At 39.7% G+C, this 27,139-nt stretch overlaps 3 protein-coding genes across 3 annotated transcripts in view; 2 read left to right on the top strand and 1 right to left on the bottom strand.

The window, feature by feature from the left end:
• LOC137284717 (cytoplasmic phosphatidylinositol transfer protein 1-like) overlaps positions 1-827 on the bottom strand; it is a 41,064-nt gene extending 40,237 nt beyond the window's left edge. Inside the window, exon 1 of the mRNA XM_067816638.1 lies at positions 724-827. Within this exon, the coding sequence (XP_067672739.1) occupies positions 724-771 (48 nt within the window). The 5' untranslated portion in view covers positions 772-827. The remainder of the gene's footprint in view (positions 1-723) is intronic.
• Positions 1-27,139, top strand: part of LOC137284716 (UPF0764 protein C16orf89 homolog) — a 441,860-nt gene that overhangs the window by 385,827 nt on the left and 28,894 nt on the right. The gene's annotated exons all lie outside the window — the stretch shown is intronic.
• Positions 1,086-25,687, top strand: LOC137284715 (26S proteasome non-ATPase regulatory subunit 12-like). The gene is made up of 11 exons (XM_067816635.1): positions 1,086-1,414; positions 2,929-2,988; positions 15,542-15,670; positions 16,212-16,319; positions 16,599-16,703; positions 17,284-17,433; positions 22,629-22,763; positions 23,243-23,355; positions 23,884-24,061; positions 24,438-24,515; positions 25,186-25,687. The coding sequence occupies exons 1-11, from the start codon at positions 1,301-1,303 to the stop codon at positions 25,393-25,395; spliced, it is 1,380 nt and encodes a 459-aa protein (XP_067672736.1). The 5' UTR covers positions 1,086-1,300; the 3' UTR covers positions 25,396-25,687.

Genomic DNA, 27,139 nt, shown 5'->3' with positions numbered 1-27,139 from the left:
AATAACAAACTCGCAGAGTGCAGGACCATGGAAGAAATATTCTATAATAACAAATTTGCAGATAAGGCTCTCCAGACGATAAGACTATTAGTTTCATGGCCCTGTGCAGAAAGACAGGTGGATGTCTGAGCCTAGCTTTTGCTCCTTCAGCATATTTAAAGCATTCATGGATGTTTTGTGCTGTTGATTTTTATGTGGAACAGTTAAACATGTAACAACTAACTTTAATGCTAAACACACTAACACAGAATAACAATCCATATATTTAATTCTATCTGGAGAAATACTGAAAATATGGCTGAGCTTGCAATCAAACAGCAAGAAAAAAGAATTAAAAAGTAACACTTAGAACTGTCGCACTTGGTCGTGAAATGACAGCTATAATTACATGTTAATGTTTAACGTAAACATAATGAACATATGTATATATACAAAAATGAATATACATGACACAATTCATAATTAGTTGTTTACCATTTTGTAAAATATACATTATCATAAATCCACAATACATGTCACTGACAAATATGCATAGCAAGGAGATGAAATACCATTCCCAACGAGTGGAGAGTCAATGTACATATTAGCTTGTTCATATGCAGAGAATATATATGTCAGTTTCTGCATGCCTATATATATGCATGCTCTTTAACTGTCTTATACAACCGTACATCAATCCTGTCACGTTTGGTATAAATGAAGACTGAAATTTGTTGTAAATACCTCTTCGACTGATAGCGGCATACATATCCGATATTCCTTGAGATACATGCTCGAGCACTGTCTAGATCCTCATCTGTCAACTGCGAGACTTACGGTGTCGATTGTGAGCTTTGCCGCAGGTAATGAGATCGGAGTGACGCGACCCGGAAATGAACCGGTTCCTTTTTCCGAGAGTAGTTATGCCCCGTCGTATCGCTGCATAGAGCTTCGTTACATTGTTTATATAGCAATAGATGTTATTCGAGTTGCTTTGACTGGGCTCTGTCTGTCATCGAAAAGGACAGTTATAAATAATCGCATCGCAAGCTACAGCACATGCCAGACAAACCCGTTGAGGGAAAAGATACTACGATTTTACAACTAACTTCATGTGGGAGCTATTTTTATTTGCACTCACGTATAAAATCTCCTTAACTCAGAATGATTGCACTTTTAAATTGTATGAAGAATATTGTTTTCTAACATATAATAAAATTTTTACCAGGAGTGGAATGACAAACACGGTCACATGTATCTACGTATCGATCAGAAAATAGGTTGTAAGGACATATGTTTAGAGTGAATTTCCCTTATCATCATGTCGGACAACGCGGAGACCATGGCTGCGGCCGAAGGCCGCATCCAGAAAATGGAAGTAGATTACAGTTCAACTGTAGATGAAAAGTTGCCGAAATGTGAAAAGTTAGTCAAAGTGAGTATCGTCTTTGTAGTTTCGTCCTACGAAGCTTGAACTTTAAAATACACGATTCTTACGAATAAAATGTATGAGCTCCAGTTTTCGCGCACCCACTATTTACCGGCAGTATTATGTCGTAAGTCTGTGTACTTCTGTAACTTGCTGTGGTACGATTATGTCATTGTCTATGAGCCAGCAGCTGGTTTTAAAAGGGCGATGGGACAGACCAGTGGTTAAAGCGCCCGCTCGTCACGCTGAAGATCCGGGTTCGATTCCCGGCATGAAGTCCATTTCTGGCGTCTCCTATTCACGCTGTACTTACGGATATTAGCTGAAAAAATTATACAATTCTTTTAGTTCTTTTCATATGTATGCTTGTTGTTTTTAAATGAAGAGATTCCCACTCAAACATCTGCATCTATCACTGCTTGATCCATCAGGTGTATTATCACCCTTGAGCTCGATGAAGAACGTGGTCATCCGCTGCTGAATTTTCGAGGCTCTGCGATTCTCGCAGCATAACGAGAAAGTAGCGTTATTAAGTGTGGCACAAAATCACAACTCATTCAGTATGATCGCAGCAATCTCGAGTGTCTTGTTCGACCTGCATCAATTATCACATCACAGAATTGCTGTGGCTCATGATCTAAGCAAATGACATTGTGGAACTTTTACTGACACAAGTAAATAATTTTATTTTAAAAATTCTCCAGGAATTTCATTCACATTAGTGTTATCGTCAAGTTTTTAACCAGAACACCTGAAACTTTGTTTGGATACAAGGTAGAAATAGGAAGATATTGTTTTGCCATCTTAAAACGTAACATGCAATTTGCTGCCGTGTGCAGAGTGAAGTTGCATAATACGTCACTTCCTGTTAATTTTTCTTGTTGTCGCAGGATTACTCTTGACAAAGTAAGTTTTGATTTTTTATTATTGCTAGGGCAGTTGGGATAATGCTAGTTTCGAAATATTCCAGAAGTTACTGAAATGATGAATACTTGGATATTTCTATAATCAGACATGAAATTCCAATGAAATAGATGACTTTTTCAAGAGCGATGAATAATTTTATGCAATTTGCATGTGAAAACAGCTGATGCGGGGCGTGGTGTTTGTGTTTTCCAGTTGTTTTCATGTGCTACAATAATAGAGAGCCAGCGATAATAGAGAATTCCAGCATATCACTGCAATTGTTTAGGAAAGACTTCCATCCATATCCACTATTGCATTACAGTCAAATGATATCACCAGTATATATATTCCCAGCAATTTCCTGCTGATCTGACAAGGATGAGTTATAACATGTTTTAATTGTATCTTAACAAGATTAAAAGATATATTCAACTTCTAAAAATGCCACTTGAAGAAATTTTCCCTCATAATTAAAATTGGGAGAGGTGGGGGGGATACACACAGAAGTCTTACCATTTTATAAATAAGTCACTCAGATTCCAATGTACTTGCCCCCAAAATATATTATTTACATCTCACTTGTGTCATATATTCATGACTCCCCTATTTTACAGCAAGGGAAACTGACAGAAGCTGTGGAAATCCTCCTTGGTCTGGAAAAACAAACAAGAACAGTGAGTACAGCTAAACTAACGTCATCGTTAACGAGTTACACATTGTATTCACAGATCATGCTAGTCTAGATAACTGTTGGTTGATGTTATATGACAGTTGAATAATAAAAGTAATAATATCCGTTGTAATCCTCGTTCAGGATTGTTTACTTGTTTATGGCCCTGAATTATATGACTAAGGAGTACAACAAAGAAATCTAACATGTAGCTTTGATAGAGTTGAGCTACAATCCCTGGCCATAAGTAATCATGCTTTTGGTTACTGTGATGTCATAGTCACTGTGAGCAGGGGTTAACTGAAAATCATGTATGTCCATGACGTAAGTGTTGCATTAATGTTTGGTAAGCTGACCCTTCATTATTAGTACTTCACGCTGGCAATTGGAATTGTGTCTTTCAGTGATTTGATATAGTTCACACATGTTGCTCCAGATTGTGCAGATTTTGCCCATGAGCTGATCTTTTGTTATGTTGGCAGCAGCATGCTGCAGTTCTCTTTTAAGACAGAAAGCCAGATATTTTCGATCACATTCAAATGGGGAGATTGTGGGGTTCAAGATGTGCCAGTTATGTTGCTTTTCGTCTTTGTAGTTCACTACAACATGAGCCTAATGTAAGGGGACATTGTCATACATGAATATGTAGTCTTTATTTGGAAAATGGTACTGAATACACTTGGCATTAATATTCCCTTATACTGCAGTAACAGTGTCAACACCATGATAGTGAGTGAGTGAGTCAGTTCAGTTTTATGCCACACTTAGCAATATTTCAGCTATATGGCAGCGGTCTGTAAATAATCAAGTCTGGACCAGACAATCTAGTGATCAAGAGCATGAGCATTGATCTGCGCAATTGGGAAGCTGTGACATGTATCAACCAAGTCAACAAGCCTGACCACCTGATCCCGTTAGTTGCCCCTTTCGACAAGCAAAGTCAGCTTTTAGGGCAAGCATGGGTTGCTGAAGATGGGTTCTGCCCAGGACCAACAGCATCATAAGTAATAAGTAATGCATCCCCAGATCACCAAACTGACCTTTTGTTCTAGAGAAGAGAAAGGAGAGAAAAAAACTTTCAGCGAGTGTTTAATTCTCAAACACAGAAAAAGGTGTCAGTGCTTTGTCATCTCGAATTAAACTATGAAGCTTTGTATAATTATTTTTTTTGTTATTGCTCAAACACAGAATGTTTTGCTGAATATTGAAAAATGGTGTGTGGAATTTGCTTAAATTTGCCACAAAATTCTTAAAAATTTGCTGAAGAATCCATCAGGGACTGTTCTCAATGCTCAACTCATTTGATTTCAACCCATTTTGCTGATAGCCAATACATTCAGAAGTAGAGGGGCAGACGACAACATAAATACATGTCACGTGATGCTAACGTGATGAGTAATTTATAAAGCAAAGTGATTTGAAAGGTAACGAATGACGTCAAAAACAAAGTCACAATTCTCATGGATAGGGACAGTAATTTTTGGAGGATCAAAGCTTGTTGTAGACAGTTTATTGGAGATCTGTTGGCTTGTTAATCACTGGATAGTCTAATCCAGACTTATTTACAGAGCTCTGCCATATAGCCAAAGTATTGCTAAGTGCACACTTAAACCTCATACAAATGTAGAGGATGGACACACAATGCAATTTTATAAAAAAAAATGGAAAATCTACATGTATGGGATTATAGTAATCACTTGAAATTGGTCTTGTAAGACGAGGTGAATATGTGATGCATTAGTGATCTGATGACAATGTCAACCAAGTCAGCGAGTCTGACCACCAGTTAGTCACATGTTATGGCGAGCATGGGTCGCTGAAGACCAATTACAACTCTGATCTTCATGGGTTTCACTCTCAAAACGAGAGAGTAAAATCCGATGGTGATGATGTAACTGTGATAACGAAATATTGTTCAAGGCAGCATCAATACCTCATTACCATGGTATCTCAGCATGTTCCAATTGTTTGAAAATGCGGTCTCCATGAAGATTATTATCATGTAAGTTGTTACAGCAGATTAATGATGAGGATAGTGATGTCGTAATTATTTGCTTAATGAGAGAAGGTGACCCTATTGGTTTGGGTCAGTAGGTTAAATAATCCTTTGCAATTTGTCAATTGACCTGTGATTCTGGATAGTTCATATGATGAAATTGTCATAATTATAAAGCAATAAATACGTAACCGTCCTGTCTTCTGGAACTGTAATTGTGTACAAGGACTGCAACAATTCGATTCAGTTCTTCGAAAATCGAATCTTCAGTTCAATTTTCAAATTTTAGTTTTCAAATTTCAATATCTGATTCGATATTTGAATACCTGTTTCAATTGCTTCCACACAGCCAATTTTGGCTTCAACTCTAGCAGTTTTGAGCACTGGAATAAGGTGAAACATAATTGGTTGATGCCAGGCTAATTATCCATTGACAATTGTTTGTAGTAGACAACAGCAATGGATTTCAAGGTGCAAATGCTGACTGAGAGTTAAGTGAAGCCTGATGGGTTTTTTTCTTGTATGAATAATTGTATTGAAGATGATCATATCAAGTTTCCAATATCGAAAATCAAATCAAATTGAAGCGTGGGTGAATGATTACAGACCTATTGCATATTGTACTTTTTGTATGATGAAGTACATACTTAATGTATACAGTGCACGTTGACTTTGACACATGACGTTGTATCCAATTTGCGTAGATGGATGCTCATGCTGTTGATCACTGAATTGTCTGGTTTGGACTTGAATATTTACAGACTGCAGCCATATAGCTGGGATTTTGTTGAGTGTGATGTTAAACAACAAACAAACAAAACCTTTGTTTTACAATCTCAACAGACATGATTATCAGGTAACCTCAAATAGTTGCCATAGTAACCTAGTAAACATATCTAAATAGATGTTGGTGATGTTTAAAGGAGATTCTGGTGTTCATCTCATTTTAGTCCTAACAAGAGCAGGTTACCATGGTTACCAGTTCAATAGGAGAAAGACAGACACTGATCCAGTCAGTAAGGCGTGATGCCATCAAACCTGTAGTTCACTTTGTTATCAGGTCATGTTTGTTGCTGTGTACTCTGTAACACTTTATTATGATTTACTATCAGTCTGTTCACGATACAACATAGTTCAGGCTGGCCTCACCTAGCTACAATGATGTTCAGTGTACCATGGTCTAGTATTTAATTTCTATTGTAAATATGAGCATTGTATATTTCTGTACATACAACGTTTACCCAGAGTTAACCATAACCAGTCCGAGACGTAACGTGTACGCGAGACGGGCTATCGTCTCTTGTCCGCGAGACGGTGCGCTCCGCGGTACTAACTGAAGCGCTTCCCCCTAATTAATTCAATCACCGTGGAACCAACTCGATTGGGTGCGAACACGATGCAGGGTAATTAAAGCGTCCCGTAAAATCCCCAAGGGTGGTGGGGTACTTGACAGTCGTGAATGAACAGGTTTCGGGATCTCGGATGCCACGCTTTCGTCATTTGCACTGAACAGATTACAACCTGCAGAATACAAGTTGTTTGTCCGACAAAATATTTACAATCATCCTAGGTTGATGCATACTTGGCCTCTGTATTTTCGATTTTTTCGGCACGTGAAAACATCGGGAAAGCAGAATACCACGCCCAAGGTCGGCTGTTTACACATGCCAATTACACAAAAATCAACTCATCGCTCATGAAAAGGTGATTTATTTCATTTGAATGTATTACTGGTGGAAATGTCAACGTATTCATCTTGCAGAAAGTTACAGAATATTTTGAAACTAATACGACCCCTACCGCATCTTGCATGAATCAAAACTTTGCCAATTTCGTCAAAAGTAATCCTGCGAAAACTATTAAATCATTTGCATATTTTTCGGAAGTGACGTACGTCCATTGTGTAACTCCACACAGCACACTGAAAAAAGGGACTCGCGGTGCCAGCCAAAGCTGACATCTCGTACTGATCAAAATTAGTGTTATACTAAAATACCTGCTTCGATATTTCATTACAGCTCATGGTGTTGACATGTGGATATCGTATCTTCCAGAGTACATATCAGTTTATGCCCGCATTAGCGTTTCTGAACCTCTTGAAAGAGAAATGATATTTCTTTTAAGACCACCGTAAATAGATGTGCATTGTATAAAATGACAGAAGTTGGGAAGAAAACAAACTAATTAGACGGTAACTTTTATAAGGTTTCTTGTGAGCCGCTCAAGCGGCTCACTGATCTCGTGTTACTGCAAGTTGAGGATGGTGTTCCTCTGTACGGTCCAGCTTGCGAATGATGACTTGTTGATCATGAAAATGCATATAAGTAACTTGAACCTTATTTATGCTTTCGGAAATTGACATGATTTGATAAAGGCATTTAAAAAAAGAAATCACACTTTGTGACATAATTTCGAAATGAAAAAAGTACGAAAATACAAATTTAAATAAGGAAACATAACGCCCCCTGCAGGTTGTAATATCTTTCGCCCCCTCTTTCGATCAAACTCCATATGACCTGGCGGATACATTACGCATTCGGTAAGATCATGTTAAGTCTACAAATCATCGTTTTCTGAAGAATTGTGCATCATGTCGGCGATTTGCGTAACATCCCTCATCCTGGAAGACATCATTCCTCCATCCCCTTCAGTGTGCACAGTATATTCAGGTAAGAATGTGTTGTTTCACTTACCCTGTACACATACAGGCAACTTCAGTTAGATCGAATACATACGTATTTGCATACATACCTTTTCTACAACAAAACTAACAACACACACTACCAGATCTACTTCAGGTAAAAACTGGGACTTTCTTGTTTACACATATTCTATGTATATGCTTGAAACAGAAAAAGGTTTTCGTTCCTGGAAGACAGCATGGCCAGTGGAAGACAACCAGCCCCGTGTATAATCCTGCATGCTGCGTTGGACTGGGAACGGCCAAATGCCCGTTTCCGCCAGGAGTCAGCAAAATGAGGGAACACGCACATTCCTGAGAACATTGCATTATTTGTTATAAAAACGAAAATGTATGAAGCTTTCACTGAATGTTTTAGATGTATCACAGTATGTAGTACAGCTATGTTTATGAAACACAGGTACATATTTCAAATACATCAGTGCGGCGAATTGTGCTTGTCTTGGTTCATCTTTTTGGCCGAATGCAACACAATTAACTTTCATTTGGATTACGCAATTTAATGTATCACACACGTGACACTGGAGTGAAGACTGGGCCGAACGCGGCCAGGCATAGTTAATGACTGTAGTTGGGTATCACTGAATATACAGGTGGAGACAGGCAACAGGTGTGATGCAGTACAGCACGTTACTTCAGGGTGTGTACATCTAATGAGTTTGCAGACAGTTTACACGGCTATCTGGTGGACACGGGGGGCGATTGTGCAATTTCCTGTTTACGGTGCCTTTGTCGTTCGAGGTATATTTTATGATAGCTTGAAAACACATAATTAAATGCTAATTATATGTATTCCGTTTCCTGTTTGTGTTTGATAATCTGTGAAAGGCCATAGAAATGTTTATTTTGTGGTGACAAATATTCAAGTCGCATGGAGGTGGGCAAAATAGCGTTTTCTTACTTCATTCCGATTGAACTGATCACGTGATAACGATCTCTCACGTGATAATGATATGACATATTTATGAGGAAGAAAGGAATAAAATTGTTCCAGATGATTACAAACTCAAAATATTGTCCATAGCATTACTGATCGACGACTTATAAACAGATTTTTATTGCTTAATGTTATAATGTTTTTCAAAGTGTTCTGTTTTGGTATGAAGGAGTTATTCTTGTACTGATTATCTTCGAAGAGTACTTGAAAGTGCTGTGCGTCGTTGTCAACACTATCATCGGCTTTTCTATCTTTTACTTTGGTAGATGATTTAAACAGTATTCATAGATAAAAACAATACATTCAAAGCCAACACAGAAATATATATTTTATGTATATGCGTGAAATAGGAAGGGTTTTCCTTCCTGGACGACAGCATGGACAGGAGAAGACAACCAGACCCAGCTACAGTCCAGCATGTTGGTTTGGACAGCCTTTTCAGCCATCATCTGCAGAATGAAGAAATATGTGTATACCAGGGAGTTTTGCATTATTTGTCATAATTACGTAACCTTTCACTGACTGTTTTATATGTATTTAGTATAACTATGGAAATAGTTATATATTCTCGGACACAGGTGCATGTTCAAAATTCTTCATTACGGCGAATTGTATTTGTCCCCTGACAGAATGAAACACAAATAAATTTCACACAGATTATGCAATATCACACACGACACTGTTTTCCAGCAATGATTAAGCCGGAATGAAGAGGATGCAGTCAGGCATAGTTTATGACTGCAGTTGATTAGCCCTGAATATACAGGTAGGAGACTGGATACCCATTTATTGGGTTTGGAGACAGCATATTTGCAGACAGTTGACACGGCTGTCTTGTGGACACTGCCAGCCACTGTGCAGTTTCCTGCTTACGATGCTTTTATCGTCCGTGGTAAACTTAAAAACGCACAATTAAATGCTAACTATTTTGTTTGGTGTTGTTAAGCTGGTAAAAGACAGAATCATGTTTATTCAGTTGTGACAAAAATTCAGTTGACATGTAGGTGAGCAAAATCTGCTCAGGGAAGTGGCATCTTCCGTGTGTAACAGGGATGGCTCGACTGATTTTATTGCTGTAGTTGACTAATAATACAGCTTTGAAACAATGTCAGTCTAAGTAAACTCAGTCTCAATGTTATTCCTTAAACTCCACCACTGAGTTTAACAAAACCTAGCAGAAGGTCGCATCAGGCAACCTTTGAGCGACCTATGACCGTCCAATCAATAGCGAGACGGTTATATAGATTTAACCAATCAGACAACGGCTACTACTTAGGGGCACAGCTCTCTCCACAAACAACAATCCGCAGAAAATACAGATATTTGACCTGCGATATATACGCTTTGGGGTTTCTGTTGACATGGTGACCATTGGTTAATATTTCTGCAAGACGAGATCCCTTGAATATTGCCAAAACACTGTTTTCGGAGACAGTTAACTCTGTTGTCATGGTTGTAATGTGCGCCGTGTGAATCACCCAGAAGCGATCATACGCTAAATAACATTCGGAATCGTTCGGGTACGAACCTTTTCGAGATAAAAAGTTCAAAAGGTGTGTGCGAATGTCCACTTTCGCGATTTGGAAAGCTGTGTTCTGATTGGTCAGTCCCAAAGGTTACCTGACGCGACCTCCCATAAGGTTTTGTTAGACTCAGTAATGGAGCGTAAGGAAAAGTACTGAGGCTAAGTTTACTTAGACTGGAAACAATATATATGAATACATAAATCTCCGTCTAAATAACTCCTTTTTTTATCACATTCACGTCATCTGTTTAAAAGTGGAGAAATCGCATTTCTATAACATTACGTGTTGATGACAATGACATAAAACTTAAGGAAATGAGTGGTAATTCCTGCATGCAGTGTGTTCAAGAATCCATTTTGCTTAAAGGTCACATGCAACCAAAAAATCAAACATAATTAAAACACATTTATCACTTATTCATGACATACAATATACATTGCTGCTTTTAAAAAAACAAATAAACAAAATTATAAGCGTACAATCGCGATTCAAAAGTGCAATATTTTGTACTTGGGCTTACTTCCCCCGACACGAAGCCCTCGGGAGACCGAACCCAGTCATAGCTGGTGGATATGCACTCAAGTGTAACGACGGCTTCCGATTGGCTGTTTCATTTGCTGATATGCTAACGGTTCATTGTGTGTACAGAAAGATGATCTGTTTGATGGGCATTTTAGAAGTATAGCCAGTCACAAGAAAGTAAGATTCTGTATGGATAACAACTTCTTTTTGTGTACTTGATGCGTCGTTTCAGTATGGATTCATATACTGTTGTCAAACAAAATCATATACACTAAAAGAAGCCGTTATCCATGAAGAATGTAGAGATGTTGGGTTTGGAAAATACATGTTCTCTGAATTTGCGCTCGATCCAATCAAAAATCATTTCAGCAGAGATGATAAACTACTGGAATCTGTCATTCGTCCAAGTACAAAGCAGGACTTGAAACTGACAAGAGTTTGCACCAGTTTCCGTCAGATCCAGTCATCCGAAAAAAACGAATGTAGTATGTCATGTGTATCACACGTGCCTAATTACATAATGTGGCAGACAGGGGACTCGGGTGCACGAGTCATAAATCAACTTATTTTCTTTATGTCGTATAGTCTGATAGGTGTTAAGTTCAAATTGCACGTGGTCAATGATCGAAGCTGTGTATTGCATGTTGTCTTTAGCAGACAGGCAGGCAGACATATAGGTGTGAATAAACCAGACACTGAGCTTTCTCTGTGACAGAGACTGCTTACCACAATCAACAAGTCTTTTTACGTAACGAGTAGATTATTTACTTGTTTGTGTACACAACCAAGATTAGACTACTGCTCACAACCTAAGACGCTGGGCATGCATACTGTTTCAAGCTCCGCGAACCTATTCACTGCGCATGCGTCACGGGCGCAGCGCAGCACATCTGTTGGAACCAGTTTTCCCCCCAGCGCTGGGGGGAATTTAGTGAAACGTTTGAACTCCGATTTCGCGGGCTTTTTTTCATCGCGTTTTTTTCAACTTTATAGGTTGACTTGGCATTTTTTATGATTTGTTTCGGTAAATGCATACCGAAAGGTACAAGAATCTGCAAAGTTGTGTTTTACGTTGCATGTGACCTTTAAACTATTAAAGATCATGCAGTCCTCCGAAGTTACTTACCACTTGATGCGAGTGAGCATATTGAGCACCGGGTCTGCTCCCGTGGCAAAAGGCGTCTCTCGTAGTCGTAACGATCTTGTGGGTAAGGTTTGAGTGTCTGACGAGCAGTGGGAGGAAAGTAGATGTGTTTCATCGCGAGTGTACACCTATGTGCATTCGTGTACACGAACAAGTACTTATACGAGGTAAATCTGCATGGAATAAGCTTTCAGAAAATATAAAGATCATGTTTGTGTGAAATGTGCACATAGGTGAAAATTGTCGTCAAAGGCTGACTACTTTTGTTCGTGCTTCTGGGTAGCGTCTCTCGTACGCGTAACGAAATTGTGAGGCCGTTTGTGTGTCTGTGACGAGCGGTGGGTGGAAAGTAGATGTGTTTCATCGCGAGTGTACACCTATGTGCATTCGTGTACACGAACAAGTACTTATACGAGGTAAATCTGCATGGAATAAGCTTTCAGAATATATAAAGATCATGTTTGTGTGAAATGTGCACATAGGTGAAAATTGTCGTCAAAGGCTGACTACTTTTGTTCGTGCTTCTGGGAAGCGTCTCTCGTACGCGTAACGAAATTGTGAGGACGCTGTGTGTGTCTGTGACGAGCGGTGGGTGGAAAGTAGATGTGTTTCATCGCGAGTGTACACCTATGTGCATTCGTGTACACGAACAAGTACTTATACGAGGTAAATCTGCATGGAATAAGCTTTCAGAAAATATAAAGATCATGTTTGTGTGAAATGTGCACATAGGTGAAAATTGTCGTCAAAGGCTGACTACTTTTGTTCGTGCTTCTGGGTAGCGTCTCTCGTACGCGTAACGAAATTGTGAGGCCGTTTGTGTGTCTGTGACGAGCGGTGGGTGGAAAGTAGATGTGTTTCATCGCGATTGTACACCTATGTGCATTCGTGTACACGAACAAGTACTTATACGAGGTAAATCTGCATGGAATAAGCTTTCAGAAAATATAAAGATCATGTTTGTGTGAAATGTGCACATAGGTGAAAATTGCCGTCAAAAACTGACTACTTTTGTTCGTGCTTCTGGGTAGCGTCTCTCGTACGCGTAACGAAATTGTGAGGCCGTTTGTGTGTCTGTGACGAGCGGTGGGTGGAAAGTAGATGTGTTTCATCGCGAGTGTACACCTATGTGCATTCGTTTACACGAACAAGTACTTATACGAGGTAAATCTGCATGGAATAAGCTTTCAGAAAATATAAAGATCATGTTTGTGTGAAATGTGCACATAGGTGAAAATTGTCGTCAAAGGCTGACTACTTTTGTTCGTGCTTCTGGGTAGCGTTTCTCGTACGCGTAACGAAATTGTGAGGCCGTTTGTGTGTCTGTGACGAGCGGTGGGTGGAAAGTAGATGTGTTTCATCGCGAGTGTACACCTATGTGCATTCGTGTACACGAACAAGTACTTATACGAGGTAAATCTGCATGGAACAAGCTTTCAGAAAATATAAAGATCATGTTTGTGTGAAATGTGCACATAGGTGAAAATTGCCGTTAAAAACTGACTACTTTTGTTCGTGCTTCTGGGAAGCGTCTCTCGTACGCGTAACTATATTGTGAGGACGCTGTGTGTGTCTGTGACGAGCGGTGGGAGGAAGGTAGGTTTGTTTCAACACGATGATACACCTATGTGCGTTAATGTACACGAACAAGTACATGTACGAGGTAAATCTGCGTTGAATAAGCTTTCAGAAAATATGAAAATCATGTTTATGTGAAGTGTACACATAGGTGAAAATTGTCGTCTGAAGTCTAATATCTACTGGTATGGCAGCTAACATAAAACGTAAAACTGTTTTTACATCGGTAGAAGTGACCCCCCACTCTTAATCGTGTTTTCCAACGATTATACTTCCAACAAAAGAGTAGTCCGTATGAAAAAATGTTATTCGTGATTTTGTTTAAATTTATTATACCCCTTTGATGTAACGCAGGAAATATCGCCATGTACATTACGCACGCTTCACACAGTCTCAGACTCAAGACGGATGTTTTGACTGGGCAATTTAGTCAGGCATCAGTTACCTCCCATTAATGACACGCTAACCCGGTCACTTCTACGCGAGACGATTCGCGCGGTTTCGAAGAAAGTAAACATGTTTCAACACAATAACAAACAGGTGTGCGTTGGTGTGCATCGAAAGCTGCATATATATTATGAATCTACGATAAATGAGCTTTCAGAAAATACTAAATGTAAGTTTCTGAAAATTATGCACATAGGTGAAATTCGCAGTTGAATATCGCCAATTTTTGCTCAAATTTTGCACATTTTTGTCATTTTTTGACAATTTAATTTCCTCTTTTTATGTTTTCATTCACGTCATCCAATAACTTGACCATCTGTCAATGACTGTAGCAAATTTTGTTTAATTATTTTCACAAATAACAATTTTAGACATGTTTTTGTGTGACATGCAGAATTTCTCTCTCTGTGATCAGGGAGTCACGCGTATGAGTGACCCCCTCTCAGGTAGTCACTTGTACGCGTAACGGGAGACCGTCTCGCGTACACGTTACGTCCTCTACTGATAACAGTGGAGTCAAGTTTATCCATACTGCCATTATCCAGAAACTGTACCTACCGGGTGATACATATGTGAAATGATATGCATCCTAGTAATTCCTTCATAAAATGTTTCATATATCAAGAAATCTGCTCCTGGATTCAGGCAGTCATTTCCAGTTACCAACAAAGCCAAATACACACTGTTGTGCCCTCTTACGGGACAACGAATATGTCTGACAGTGTCTCTGTAATAATTTGTCACATCAGCATCTGACATAAAAAAAAGTAGCTTTGTAATGTTAAATTCTGAACCATCCACAACAATACCTTGAAGCCTAGATGAAACTTGATGATGATGATGATGATGATGATGATGAACTTCTGAAATTGGTTCTACTTCACACTTAATGTGGACCAAGTAAAGACTTTTTTTTACATTGAGGAGTTGTGGCCCCATGGTGGTTGCTTAATTGTCTTAAGTGGATTTGAGTCGTGCAAAAGAAGTAGTAAGTTACATTGTGTACGTTATCAGTGCCATAACCTATATTCATTAATTTCAAGAACTGGGGTAGAATAAGTCTTTAGCAGCCCATGCTTGCCACAAAAGACAACTATTCTTGTTGTAAAAGGCGACTTGCAGAATCGGGTTCTCACTCTCGCTGACTTCGTTGACACATGTCATCAGTTCCCAATTGCACAGATCGATGCTCATGTTGTTGATCACTGGATTGTCTGGTCCTGACTTGATTATTTATAGACCATATAGCTGGAATAGTGCTGAGTGTGACGTAAGACTCACTCACTCACTCACTCACTCATTTCACCAAGTCTTGCTGGTTATGGTGGTAATGTTTCAACCAACTTGGGATTCTTCCCACTTACAGTTACAATAATCTTCACAAGTAATAGTTATGCCTCTCAAATACTGCTCATAGTGATGTTAAACCAACTTGTCTCCCAGCAAACAGTGATTTTGTTTCTGATTCTTAAAATGATGTTGAGCCTTCTTCATTTATGTGCAGAATTTTGGTGATAAATTTACCAGTGATAATTTGATAAGCAATAAGCAAAGAGATGAAAGTATGATTTGGTTTGACTTTTTTATGCCACACTCAGCAACATGCTAGCTATATGGTGACGGTCTGTAAATTGTCAAATAATTTGATAATAGTATCTGTAGCATGTTTTGTTGAATCTCCCTGAGTCAGTAGTTTTTCTTTCCAGGCATCAGACACTCATTCCACTGGACGGATCCTGGTTGCAGTTGTCAAACTTTCATTTGAGGCCAAAAACTGGGATGCTTTGAATGAAAACATTGTGCTGCTCACCAAGAAACGAGGACAGATCAAACAGGTAGCTTGTCTGACCCAGCCACTTTGTACCGACATGTTCAATGTTAATTTGTTAACTTGTCGTGTCTGTTACATCCTGTGAAAACAATCCTTTCAGTTGAAGCAGCTGTTCAGTGACTTGCTCTGAGGAGTATGGTGTGTCAGATACAACAAAACATATGTTTTGTACATGATCCATGTACCAACAACCTGCTAGTTATATGCAGTGAATTACTAGAATATTTAACTTGGTTTTTTTTTCTAATTTATAATTCGGTTATCCTAGTGGTTTTAGGTTCAGTAGTTAATATCACAGAACTGAAACCCTTGATGTGCCAGAAACCTAAGAATGTGGGTATGAATCAAAGATTTTCCCAGATTCTGGTTGTGTCACAAAGAGGGTAATAATCTAAAACTTAAGCTTTGGTCTTCCCTCACTTACAGTCAAGTCTCATTAATTCGACATCATCCACCCTCTCACTCACTTACTCACTCATACACCCTCCCGTCCACCCTCTCACTCACTCACTCACTCACTCTCTTGGATGTTGTTTCCTCATCAGGCAGTGACTAAGATGATCCAGGAGGCCTGCACCTATGTTGACAAGACTCCCAACTTAGAAGTAAAGCTGAAGCTCATCGATACACTTCGTACTGTCACAGCTGGCAAGGTTAGTAGTGCCTGAGGTCACGTGGACATTATAATGTTGAAACAGTTTTATGATTGATGCCAAAGAGCGCCTGATATCTATTGGTAAACTGAATTACCAATCAATGAACATAGCATAGCCTTTTATCCCATGAAAAAAGCCAAGTATTTCCATTTTCAATGGGCTACATCTGTCCTTTCACACCACACAAGGATTTTCTGATAAGACTGCTTCCAAACTGACCTGTTTGAATCTGGTTCAATCATTTATTGCATTGAATGTGTTTGACTCTGTTTACAGATATATGTGGAAATCGAAAGAGCTCGTTTGACTCGTACCTTGGCTAAGATTAAGGAGGATGCAGGGAAGATTGCAGAAGCTGCCAATATTCTGCAGGAACTTCAGGTATACTTCTCCTTTGTATAATGGCTGGAAGTTTAGGATGTCATCAAGTGGAATTATAAATGAAGTTCCTTTGCATCAGTCACTACATGATGTAGCACCCATTACGATCAGGGCCTAGATTTTCAAAGCTCTCTTAGTGCTAAGAGAGTTGGAAGTGCCATACATTATCATTAACATACAGCTATCTTAGTGGTGAGAGAGCTTAAAAAATCTAGGCCCTGGGTTAGAATTCAGCAACCTATGCTTGTCCTATGGGTTCCAATGGGTTCAGGCAGTCAGACTTGCTGGCTTGGGTTGACACATGCCATAATTTCCCAACTGCGTAGATCGATGCTCATACTGTTGATTACTGGATTGTCTTGTCCAGATTTGATTATTTACAGACAGCTGCCTTGTAGCCGGAATATTGCTGATTGCAGTGTAAAACTAAAGTCACTCGTGTGATGTATTAGGTTATGACTATGAGCCATGTGTAGTCCAAACATGATCTTATTCCTGTGAAGTTTTTCCTGTTTTGTCATGATTGCCACTCTCTCACAATGTCACAGGCTATTAATTCATGACATATTCCATATTGCAGGTGGAGACATTTGGCTCTATGGATAAGAAAGAGAAGGTGGAGTTTATTCTGGAGCAGATGCGTCTTTGCCTGGCCAAGAAGGATTATATTCGCACACAGATCATCAGCAAAAAAATCAACACCAAATTCTTTGATGACGATGGGACCACTGTAAGCATTAGCCCATGTTTCCTTTCATAACTGAAAAATACTCAGTCTTTATAATAGTAGTGCTCAAGATACCAGTTTGTCAAATTTATGTTATTGTGTGTTCTTTCATGAAGTACAGGATTTTTTAATATTTTATGTTTGTTTTTATTCTTGTGTTCCAAATCCAATTCAAAAGTTGTTCATTGAACTTTATCTCTGCCTTGTAGAATTACCCTGACCAAAAATATTACTTTTAATTTCCTCTGGCATGTTATGTCCTTTGCCGATTTTTCCTTATCCTGACTCATGCTTAATTGCTTATCTCCTCTTCCTGGCGAAGGTAGTGGAACATCCAAAATCCCTTGAAGTTCCCTTCTAAAAGAAGCGGACGTAAAATTCACACTCACCCATGTATTACCTCCCTTCCCATGCACGTGGTCAGCTGATCGGCCACGACACTTCACTCTCTCCTTATCGCCCAACAAGGGCAGCTGGAGGCACCTGGTATACGGCGCTAAGTTTTTCATTCTTTTGGTCTTTCAAACTAAATTTGTGTTGTATGCGGTATTTGGCTTGTATATATATATATTACTATTATTCAAATATGTGATTATTGTGTCTTTATCTAACACATATTTCATCAACTGAGACTTACTCTCCGTTGATGAAATCGTGTTTTCAGTGCAGATTACGGCCATTGGGGGTTGACACGCATGTACTTTGTCCGGCATGTAAGCCCTTGTGCTCTGCTCATACTCATAAATTTTGTATGAATTTGTCTGAAGCAGAATTCTTATTATGCTTACGGTATGTTCACAGACGTGCTAGAGATAGGCAACGTCGGCTCACATTAGCCATGTCTAAATCTGGTGAAATAAAATCAGGTATCCGTTTAATTATTGATGCTGAGATTCATTCCAGTGATATGCCAGCTGTATCTCCGAGGTTATGTCCAAGGGCGGGCAAGTTGTCTCCCAAGACTCAGAAGAGACTGTCTGTTGAGACAGGGCTGTCACAGCCTGAGAAATCTAAGTCGTCGAAGTTGAAGTCTTCATCTTCAAAATCATCACAGAATCATCATTCTTCGATGAAGAAAATGTTCAGGGAAAAGATCGTCCCCCTACAAGACCGTCACATCCTCGATGAGCCACTGTTGATGATACAGAGTCAGCAAGACATCAATCAACGTAATCTACGGGCGTCGGCAACCAGATCGACACCAATGGCATCATCAACGCCTCAGAACCCTTATCATCTACATCAGACATCGCAGATGTCAACTGCAACCTTGGGCGTCACAGACAACTCTTCAACACAGTCGTCTCAACCCAGGCATTCGACACAGGCGCCTTCATGCAACAATTAACAACGCAGATGATGAATCTTATGGAGCGACGGTTGGAAGAAGAAAGACGACTGCACTCATCAACAGTGTTGACTGCGAATCAGCGAGAGCACTCGTCTAGACTCGCATTCACGTCTGAAGATGAAGAGGTGTATGCACACACGCACTCCAGAAGATCCAGGTCCTGGTCATCGGGTCGCAGCACAGAGAAGGACACACCCAAACCGAGTGAGTGCACTCGCTCGAGTAGTTATACTCGGGTGAGTGATGTCACACGCTCACGTGAGTGCACTCACGGATTGATTCGTCAACGGAGAAGGTCTCCTTCAGTCTCCCCTGTTCATAGAAGGCGACGTATGCAGTCATCCTCCCCTTCAGACTTACACAGACTCGTCGGCGTTCAGTGAATGCCATCTTCTCGGATTCCAAAGTCACATCATGGATCACGGGTGGCTTAAACCATGTTTCACCATCTAAGGATTCAAATGAACTCAACACATATAAGATGAAGAATGATGACATCGATACGGTAACATTTCCGCTGATAGCTCCTATATCTACGATCTCTGAGAATTTGTCTACAGCATTTAGATCAGCAACCAAGTTTCAACACCAACGTGTGCAGCCATTCAACGGATGTCGTTTCCCTCTTCATCACATGGAGCCATTCATCAGAGCACCTGATGTAGACGAAGGTTACAAAGTTATCAACTCGCAGCAGATTTTACAAAGCAGAAGACAAGAGGCTCGCGCAACATGACACTACTACGAGGCGAACCTTTTTCGAATTAGCTCAATCCAGAGCCATCAACAAGACTCATTACAAAATTCTGCAATCCTGCCAATGAGGAAGAGAGGATTATCACCCAGAGGAGGGATCACATCTGACTGTGGGTCTTAATTTCCCATGGAGACAGGGACTCCTGTCCACCGCATCATGGAGTGAGAACTTCACAAAGCCTTTGTATCAGACCCCATGGTCTCCACCTACTGTGTTTGACGGGAAGATTGAAGAGGTAGCAAGATCGGTTGCTCAAGATTCAAGGGAAGTCAAGATGATCAACTGGAGTCTTCCACCCCCAGCCATTCCCATACAGCCGTCTCAAGTGAGTGGACGTCTTCAACTCTACTGGCAAAATTGGAGAATCCTCAACGAAAAATTATGTCATGAATATTCTGCAAGAAGGCTACAAGATGTTACAGAAGGGAGCAGTAGAAGTAATACAGCCACAGAGACTTACGCCTGGCTGTTATTCCCGAATCATCTTAGTACCGAAGAAGAATTCCAGAGAGAAATTTCGACTCATTTACAACATGGAGGAATTCAACAAAAAGTTTCCACGGAAGCCAGAACATTTCAAGATGTTACATCCTCCTCAACCAAGACTCCTTGCCCGACTGGCAGACTATCTAGCCAGCACAGATCTGCAAGATGTGTACCTGCATATCCTGATTCATTGAGAATCCATGAAATATCTGTGCTTCCTTTACAATGGACGGTCCTACTGTTCGGAATATCTTCGGCCCCATGGCTATTTACTCGGGTAACCAAACCCAACGTCAAGCTATCTACACCTCAGGGGGCTATGCAGTGCTTTTTATCTGGACAATGGCATACAAGCACATCAAGAGAAAAGTGAACTCAGACAACAGTTAGACATCAGAATCAGGCTACTAACACAACTAGGTTGGTTAGTAAATCACCAAAAGTCAGAACTGGAACCTCAACAAGATATCAAATTCCTCGGGATTTGTTTCATCACTACGTTGAATCAGATCGTAGTCCCGGAGGACCGGTGGGTCAAGATTCATGAAATGATAATGCAAGCTCTACTCTCTCCTTTGACATTTCAAGAATGGCAGTGTCTACTAGGCCTCCTCACGTCATCACAAGATATGACCAGAAGAAGAAGAAAGCAGTTGCGTCCGTTACAACGCCTCTTGAATCTTCATCTCAACAACAGAGACCAGATTCTTCTCCCAGACAGTCTGAAGCCCACTCTGTTGTGGTGGACTCGCCAATCGAACGTTTGCACAGGAACCTATATTCAACAACCATCTCTATGTAGACGCATCTCTGCAAGGATGGGGAGCTCATCTAGGAAACGAAGTAGCAGCATGAATCTGAAGAAGGAGGAACAGGCTCTTTACATCAACCAGTTGGAAGTGAAAGCGGTCATTCATGCTATCCACCTCTGGTGGATAGCACTGAGAGACAAGTTATTAATGATCCACATGGACAACTCAACAGTGGCCTTTTACATAAACAAGCAAGTGTCAACAAGATCACTATCTCTACTACACCTGATGTTTCAACTGTTCAACTTAGTCGACAGTCTGAATCTTCAAGTAAAAGCATGTCACATACCAGGAGCCTTCAACATCATGGCAGTCAGTCAGGCCCTCGGATCACTGCAAACAGACCTATTTGCAACAAGGTTCAACAAACAGACAACAACCTTTGTATCATCAGTACCAGATCCCTTAGCCTGGGCAACAGAACGCGTATACGTTTCTCCCTCCAGTACTGCAACTGAAAGTCATCGAGAAAATGAGACAAACAAAGGGGTTACTGATTTTGGTCGCGTCCTGTTGGCCAACGAGAGATTGGTTTCCAACACTTATAGAAGAGTTAGGACAAGCAACACTACAATTACCAGAGTGGAAGAATCTTCTCATCCACCCCCACACAAAGCAGCTGCAAGGCTAGCCATCTGTATTTCGTCTTCACGTATGGACCGTATTAAGACCTGTTTGAATCGCAGAGGATAATTGGCAAGAGCAGCGAAAGCAGTCACATTAGCCTTACGGAAATCCACTCACATGCTTTATGATGACAAGTGGAAATGTTTTGAGGCATACGCCAGGAAAAAGGGATTTTCGGCGTACAAGGCAACTCATCCTCAAATAGCAGATTATTTATGCTATTTACAGAGGTCTGAAAGGCTCTACATTATCTACATACTTAGCAGCTCTCAGCTCAGTCGTCACCATGGGAACAGGGACCAAGTTGACAAAAGTACCAGAGCTTCTTGCCTTGCTATGCTCATTCAAATTGGAAGATCAGCAACACAGGTTTAGAGCTCCAGCATGGGACCTAAATGTTGTAATCCAACATCTTACAAGTGATGCATATGAACCACTCGATCGGACTTCAGTTGAAATGCTGACTCAAAAGACGCTATTTTTACTTCACAGACACGCTGAATTCTTGCATTCTCATGTCGGGCGTTTATAGGAGAGAGTGAAGTATCATGGCCAATCAGCTGACCATGTGCATGGGAAGGGAGGTAATACATGGGTGAGTGTGAATTTTATGTCAGCTTCATTTAGAAGGGAACTTCAAGGGATTTCAGGTGTTCCAGTACCTTCGCCAGGAAGAGGAGACAAGCAATTAAGCATGAGTCAGGATAAGTATAAAATACCCATTTTATTCAGAAAATTACATTTTGTAGATTTTTGGCATTTACATTTTGCATGATGTACATGGGAACAATTTGGACTTAAGCTATAAAAATCAATCTGGACTTCAAGTAAGCGTCTAATGAATTGTTTTTTGGGGCGGTTTTTTTTTTTTTGAAATATTTTGGGGGATTTGTCATCTAATGATAACTCTTGCTTATAAAGATTTTACGTCTGTCCAAATGGAAAGAATATATGTTTTGCTGAAAATAATTAACAGAGAATTTGCTAGCAGCAATGGCTAGTACTGTGTGATTGTGATTTGAAGCATGGATCATTCTTCATGTCATTTGGTTTGTTTGGCCAAATTCATTTAGCCACAATCTGCCATTCTTATGATGGGTGACTCTTCTGTCAAACACAGGTTCAGTCCTGATTTAGTTTTTGTCACTGTCCATGTTGTAAACAGGATCTGAAGCTGAAGTTCTACCAGCTGATGATTGAGCTAGATGAACAGGAAGGATCGTACCTGTCCATCTGTAAACATTACCGAGCTATCTATGACACCAGTGAAGTGAAGGAGAGCAAAGACAAGATGAAGGAGGTAAGTCGTAAGAGGAGTCTTATTGGGATCAGGTATCTAGTTGGGTGACTGGTGACTCGATTGCTGGAATATATATGAGTGCATTGTTTAGCAATAACAAACATAATGACAACATTAAGAGACAACTAACGGAATGAAAAGGTGGGACTCACTGACTGTGTTGATGCATGTCGTATCTCACTTGTTTTGGTTTGTGCTCATGATGTCAATCACTGGATTGTCTGATGTTGTGAGATGCAGTCAACATTGCTCGCTTTTATTAGGTGTCCATGATATTGGCTAACGAAATAATAATGTTGTGAAGTTTCTATAATATATATATTGAACCAAACCAAAGTTACGAATTAGGAATTTTTCGGATATGCTTTCATGAAATTGTGTGCTTGGTCTCTAATTAACAATGTTTTCCCAAAACTCCTAATCTTTTTAGTTTTGTATACTTCCTTCACTATTTACTGGCATATCAATCTTCCTACCAGGCTCTTCGGTGTGTTGTGCTGTATCTCATCTTGTCACCCTATGACAATGAGCAGTCTGATCTCACTCACAGGATCAGTGAGGACAGGAACCTGGAAGAAATTGCCAAGTATAAGTAAGTACCATGTTTTCATGATTTGGGGCGGTTGGGTAACCTAGTGGTTGAAGCGTTTGCTCGTCTTGTTGAATACCCCTGGGTTTGATTCCCCACATGGGTACAGTGAGTAAAGCTCATTACTGGTGTCCCTTGCTGTGATATTGCCAGAATTTTGCTCAAAGCAGCATAAAACTAAAGTCCCTGACTTTTCATGAATATATTCAAACACAAGCCAGTACAGTATGTAGAGTTTTTTTTTGTTTTTTATTTTCCTTTTCCCTGGAGAGTTTGTATATTCAAACACTAAGTGTTATGGGTATCTGTTAAACAAGTGAACAAGAAAAACAGTTATAACACTGTTTGTATGGACGTGCTCCCATATCATTCAGTTAAATCATTTGCTCATCATGCTAAAGGCCTTTCCTTCCCTACATGGGTAAAATGTATGACACCCTTTCTGGTGTCTCTTTTTGTGTTGATGGATTCCATAGACAGCAAAACAGGTTTGTGAAAGTGTAATTGATACATTCTGATGTCTCCTTGTAGGGATCTGCTCAAGTTGTTCACAACCCCAGAGTTGATTAACTGGAAGGACTTGTGTGGCACGTTTGAGTCTGAGCTGAAGGTCGGCTCAGCAGGGAATCCTCCCACCCATGTCTTCAACACGAAACTTGAGGGTGGAGTGAAACGCTGGGGCGATCTCAAGACACGAGTTGTAGAACACGTAAGTTGACTGGAGCATTCATCGCATTCTTGATTAAAAAAAATTGTTGATGCAATTTAGTGGTAGAATTTAGATTCAGCTGTTGGAAATGCTTTCATGATTTATCTTTTTTCCCCTTTTTTCTTTTTGTGAAAAGGAACTTGTTTCATGTAACATTATTGGGTATAAGTCTGTAGGCTAAAACTACAATCTATCTTCAGCTGGTCATGTCATTTGACTCCTTGACTTCATTATGTATTGTCTCTCTGAATTTCATAGCTGTTGTGATTTGTTGATACATTAGAACAACATGCAATAATTAAGGGTTTGAGACCATCTTCTCTTTGTACAAAGGAATTTAATTTACCATTTCAAGGTTTTAATTTTGGTGTTGCAGAACATCCGTGTGATGGCGAAGTATTACACACGAGTTGGTATGAAGAGGATGGCTGAATTGTTGGACCAGCCTGAAGCTGTGAGTAGATGTAGAGTGGCTTATAAGGGATGGTGGAATTAGGTTTTGTGTTGTGTGTGAGATATACAGCTTGGTACATACTGATGTGTGTGTTGCTGCTTGAACTGATCTGGACTAATGCAGGTTGTATAGTGGCAGTACACTGAGAAACCATGCTCATGTTTGTGTGTTTGTTTGTTGCCATGCATTTTAACATGAATGTCCCAATGAAGTCTGTCTGGAACCTTAATTGGTCAAGAGGTGACTAATGGGATCAGGTGGTCAGGTCTTTGATCTATTTGACATGCCATCAAATCAAACTGTGTCGATTGATGCTTATGATGTTGACTTCATCATATAAAGACTGCCAGAATATTTGCTGTGTATGGCATTAAACAACAACCGATCTGTGTTTGTTTTATCCCCTTAAATAGTCAGTGCTAAGTAGGATAACTTTGACATCTTTGGGCATAGAGCAACAAGGTGCTGAACTATCCTATTCTTGATCCATATGTCATCTACCTCAACCAAGGAAGTAGTCCCACTTTGCTAAGGCTCCAAATTATTCAAATTTTTGCCTTTCATGAGTATTGTGATGGTAGTAATATTGTTGGGAACCATCTCTCAACAAATAATGCAACACTTTGCCTCTTGGATACCTCAATTTTAAAGATGAAAATTTCCATTTCAGGAGACAGAAGAATTTCTATCAAACCTAGTTGTCAACAAGACAGTTTCTGCTAAGATAGATCGTTTAGAAGGAATAGTTAACTTCACATCCCAAAAGGACCCGAATGACATTCTCAACGACTGGTCTCACAGCCTGACCAATCTGATGAACCTGGTCAATAAGACTGACCACTTGATCAACAAGGAGGAGATGGTACACAGATTACATTGATGATGTACTGCCTCTCCACCAGGGACTTGCTCGGCTTACATCAGCATCACACATTCTCAGCTCCTTTAATCTTTATGATTAAAGATTAAATCAACATCTGGACAACTCTCTATTCCTATACCGTTAGCAGACAATTGCTGCTACAAGATGTTGGATAAGTGACTTGTGCCCTTGAGGGTGTAGTTTTCATGTCATGCGTTTAATGTATCGTCTCCTGTAAGCCAGGCGAGTTGTGTATATACTTCAATCATTTGTCCATGTCCATCTGTGTGTATTAAATTGTAATTATAAATGCACTGTGTTGATATTTCTTATGATTCTGGACTTCTGACAACTGTTCAGAGTACTATAATTAACAGCAAAAGAAACGCAAATCTGGCTTTTTTTTTCGATGTTTTTTAATGGAAGACATAAACCTGAATGCATAGTTGTTTTCATAGTTTTTTTGAGATTTCATTCTTTTTAAACTTTTCTTTTGCTGTTCAGTGTATGTGCATGAGTCTGTTCTTTGACAGTCATTAGGTCTCATCATGACTGATAATGATTTGTCTTGTCCTGACTGTTGTTTTTGCTGAGAATTAAACAACAAAGAAACAACCTCATCCTGTGACAGCTAGGGCTGGCTATTCATAAAGAATGATAATCCTCAGCTGATCATTGTTGATAATCAATATTTAGTTAAGTATCTTATAGCAAAAAAAGTGTGAAAGAAATTCAGTTTAACTTTAAGAAAACTTAAGTTAGTCACAGTGTTAATTGTTACACTCTTCTACCAAGTCTAACAACCCCTGGTAGGAGTTTGCTTCAGGTAACCTGCGAGACTGACCAATCAGAACACAGCTTACCAAATAGTGAAAGTGGACATTTGCACAAACCTTTTGACCTAGAAAAGGTTTGTACCGAAATGATTCTGAATGCTATTTTCCATACAATCACTTATAGGTGATGCTCAAGGAGCAAGCTGCAACACTGTTAAGAGCGAGTAAACAGTCCCTGAAAATAGCGTTTTTGTCTCTGTTCAAGGCTGTGTTCTTGTCATCAGAAAGCCTGCAGTGTACATATACCCTTGGTCAAATACAGTCAAGTCTTGTTAATGCGAGCTCTGTGTATCAAATGATCGGCTTTATCCGTCACTTTTGTCGGCAACAAATTGAATAAACGTAACTTGTAGTCTTATTTATTTAGTCCAACATCCTCGTTAATCCGACAATTTGCTGTGCAATGGGCGCATTAACGAGACTTGACTGTATCTGTGTTTTATGCGGACTTTCGTTTTTTGAGGATCAGTGTCAGTGACTGGGGAAGTTTGTAAGTCCTGCCAAACCATGAACAGTAGCCGTTGTCTTGTTGGTAAAATCCGTTCAGCTGTCTCACGTATGATTGGATGATCATGGGTTGCTCAAAGGTTACCTGACCCAAGTTTGTTAGACTCTGTAGAGGAGTGTAACAAATAATACTGGGACTAAGTTTACATAGACTGGGAAGAAATTAATTTGACTGGCTTGTTTATGCATGAATACTTAGCAACATCCTGAACAATTTAGGGATCAGTTAAATAAAAACATTACTTTGTATATGGGATGAGTACATTTGCAACTAACATTTTTTTGTGAAATTTTGGATAACACATTTTCGCCTGTTAGAAATATTTTCTGATTAGCAGTCATTTTTGCCAGCCCTAGAATCAGCTGTTCTTACATGTAAAATTGATATATTCCAGTATTTGAGAAGTTTTTCTGCCTAG

The sequence above is a fragment of the Haliotis asinina genome, chromosome 5, assembly GCF_037392515.1.
Source record: "Haliotis asinina isolate JCU_RB_2024 chromosome 5, JCU_Hal_asi_v2, whole genome shotgun sequence".
Classification (NCBI taxonomy): Eukaryota; Metazoa; Mollusca; class Gastropoda; order Lepetellida; family Haliotidae; genus Haliotis; species Haliotis asinina.
Note: the sequence above shows the minus strand (reverse complement) of the source record. Positions and strands in the feature narration are given on the sequence as shown.

Coding starts and splice junctions, on each gene's coding strand:
- LOC137284715 (XM_067816635.1), top strand. CDS start 1,301: ATGTCGGACAACGCGGAGACCATGGCTGCGGCCGAAGGCCGCATCCAG. Junction 15,671..16,211: donor AACGAGGACAGATCAAACAG/GTAGCTTGTCTG, acceptor TTTCCTCATCAG/GCAGTGACTAAGATGATCCA. Junction 24,516..25,185: donor TGTTGGACCAGCCTGAAGCT/GTGAGTAGATGT, acceptor TTTCCATTTCAG/GAGACAGAAGAATTTCTATC.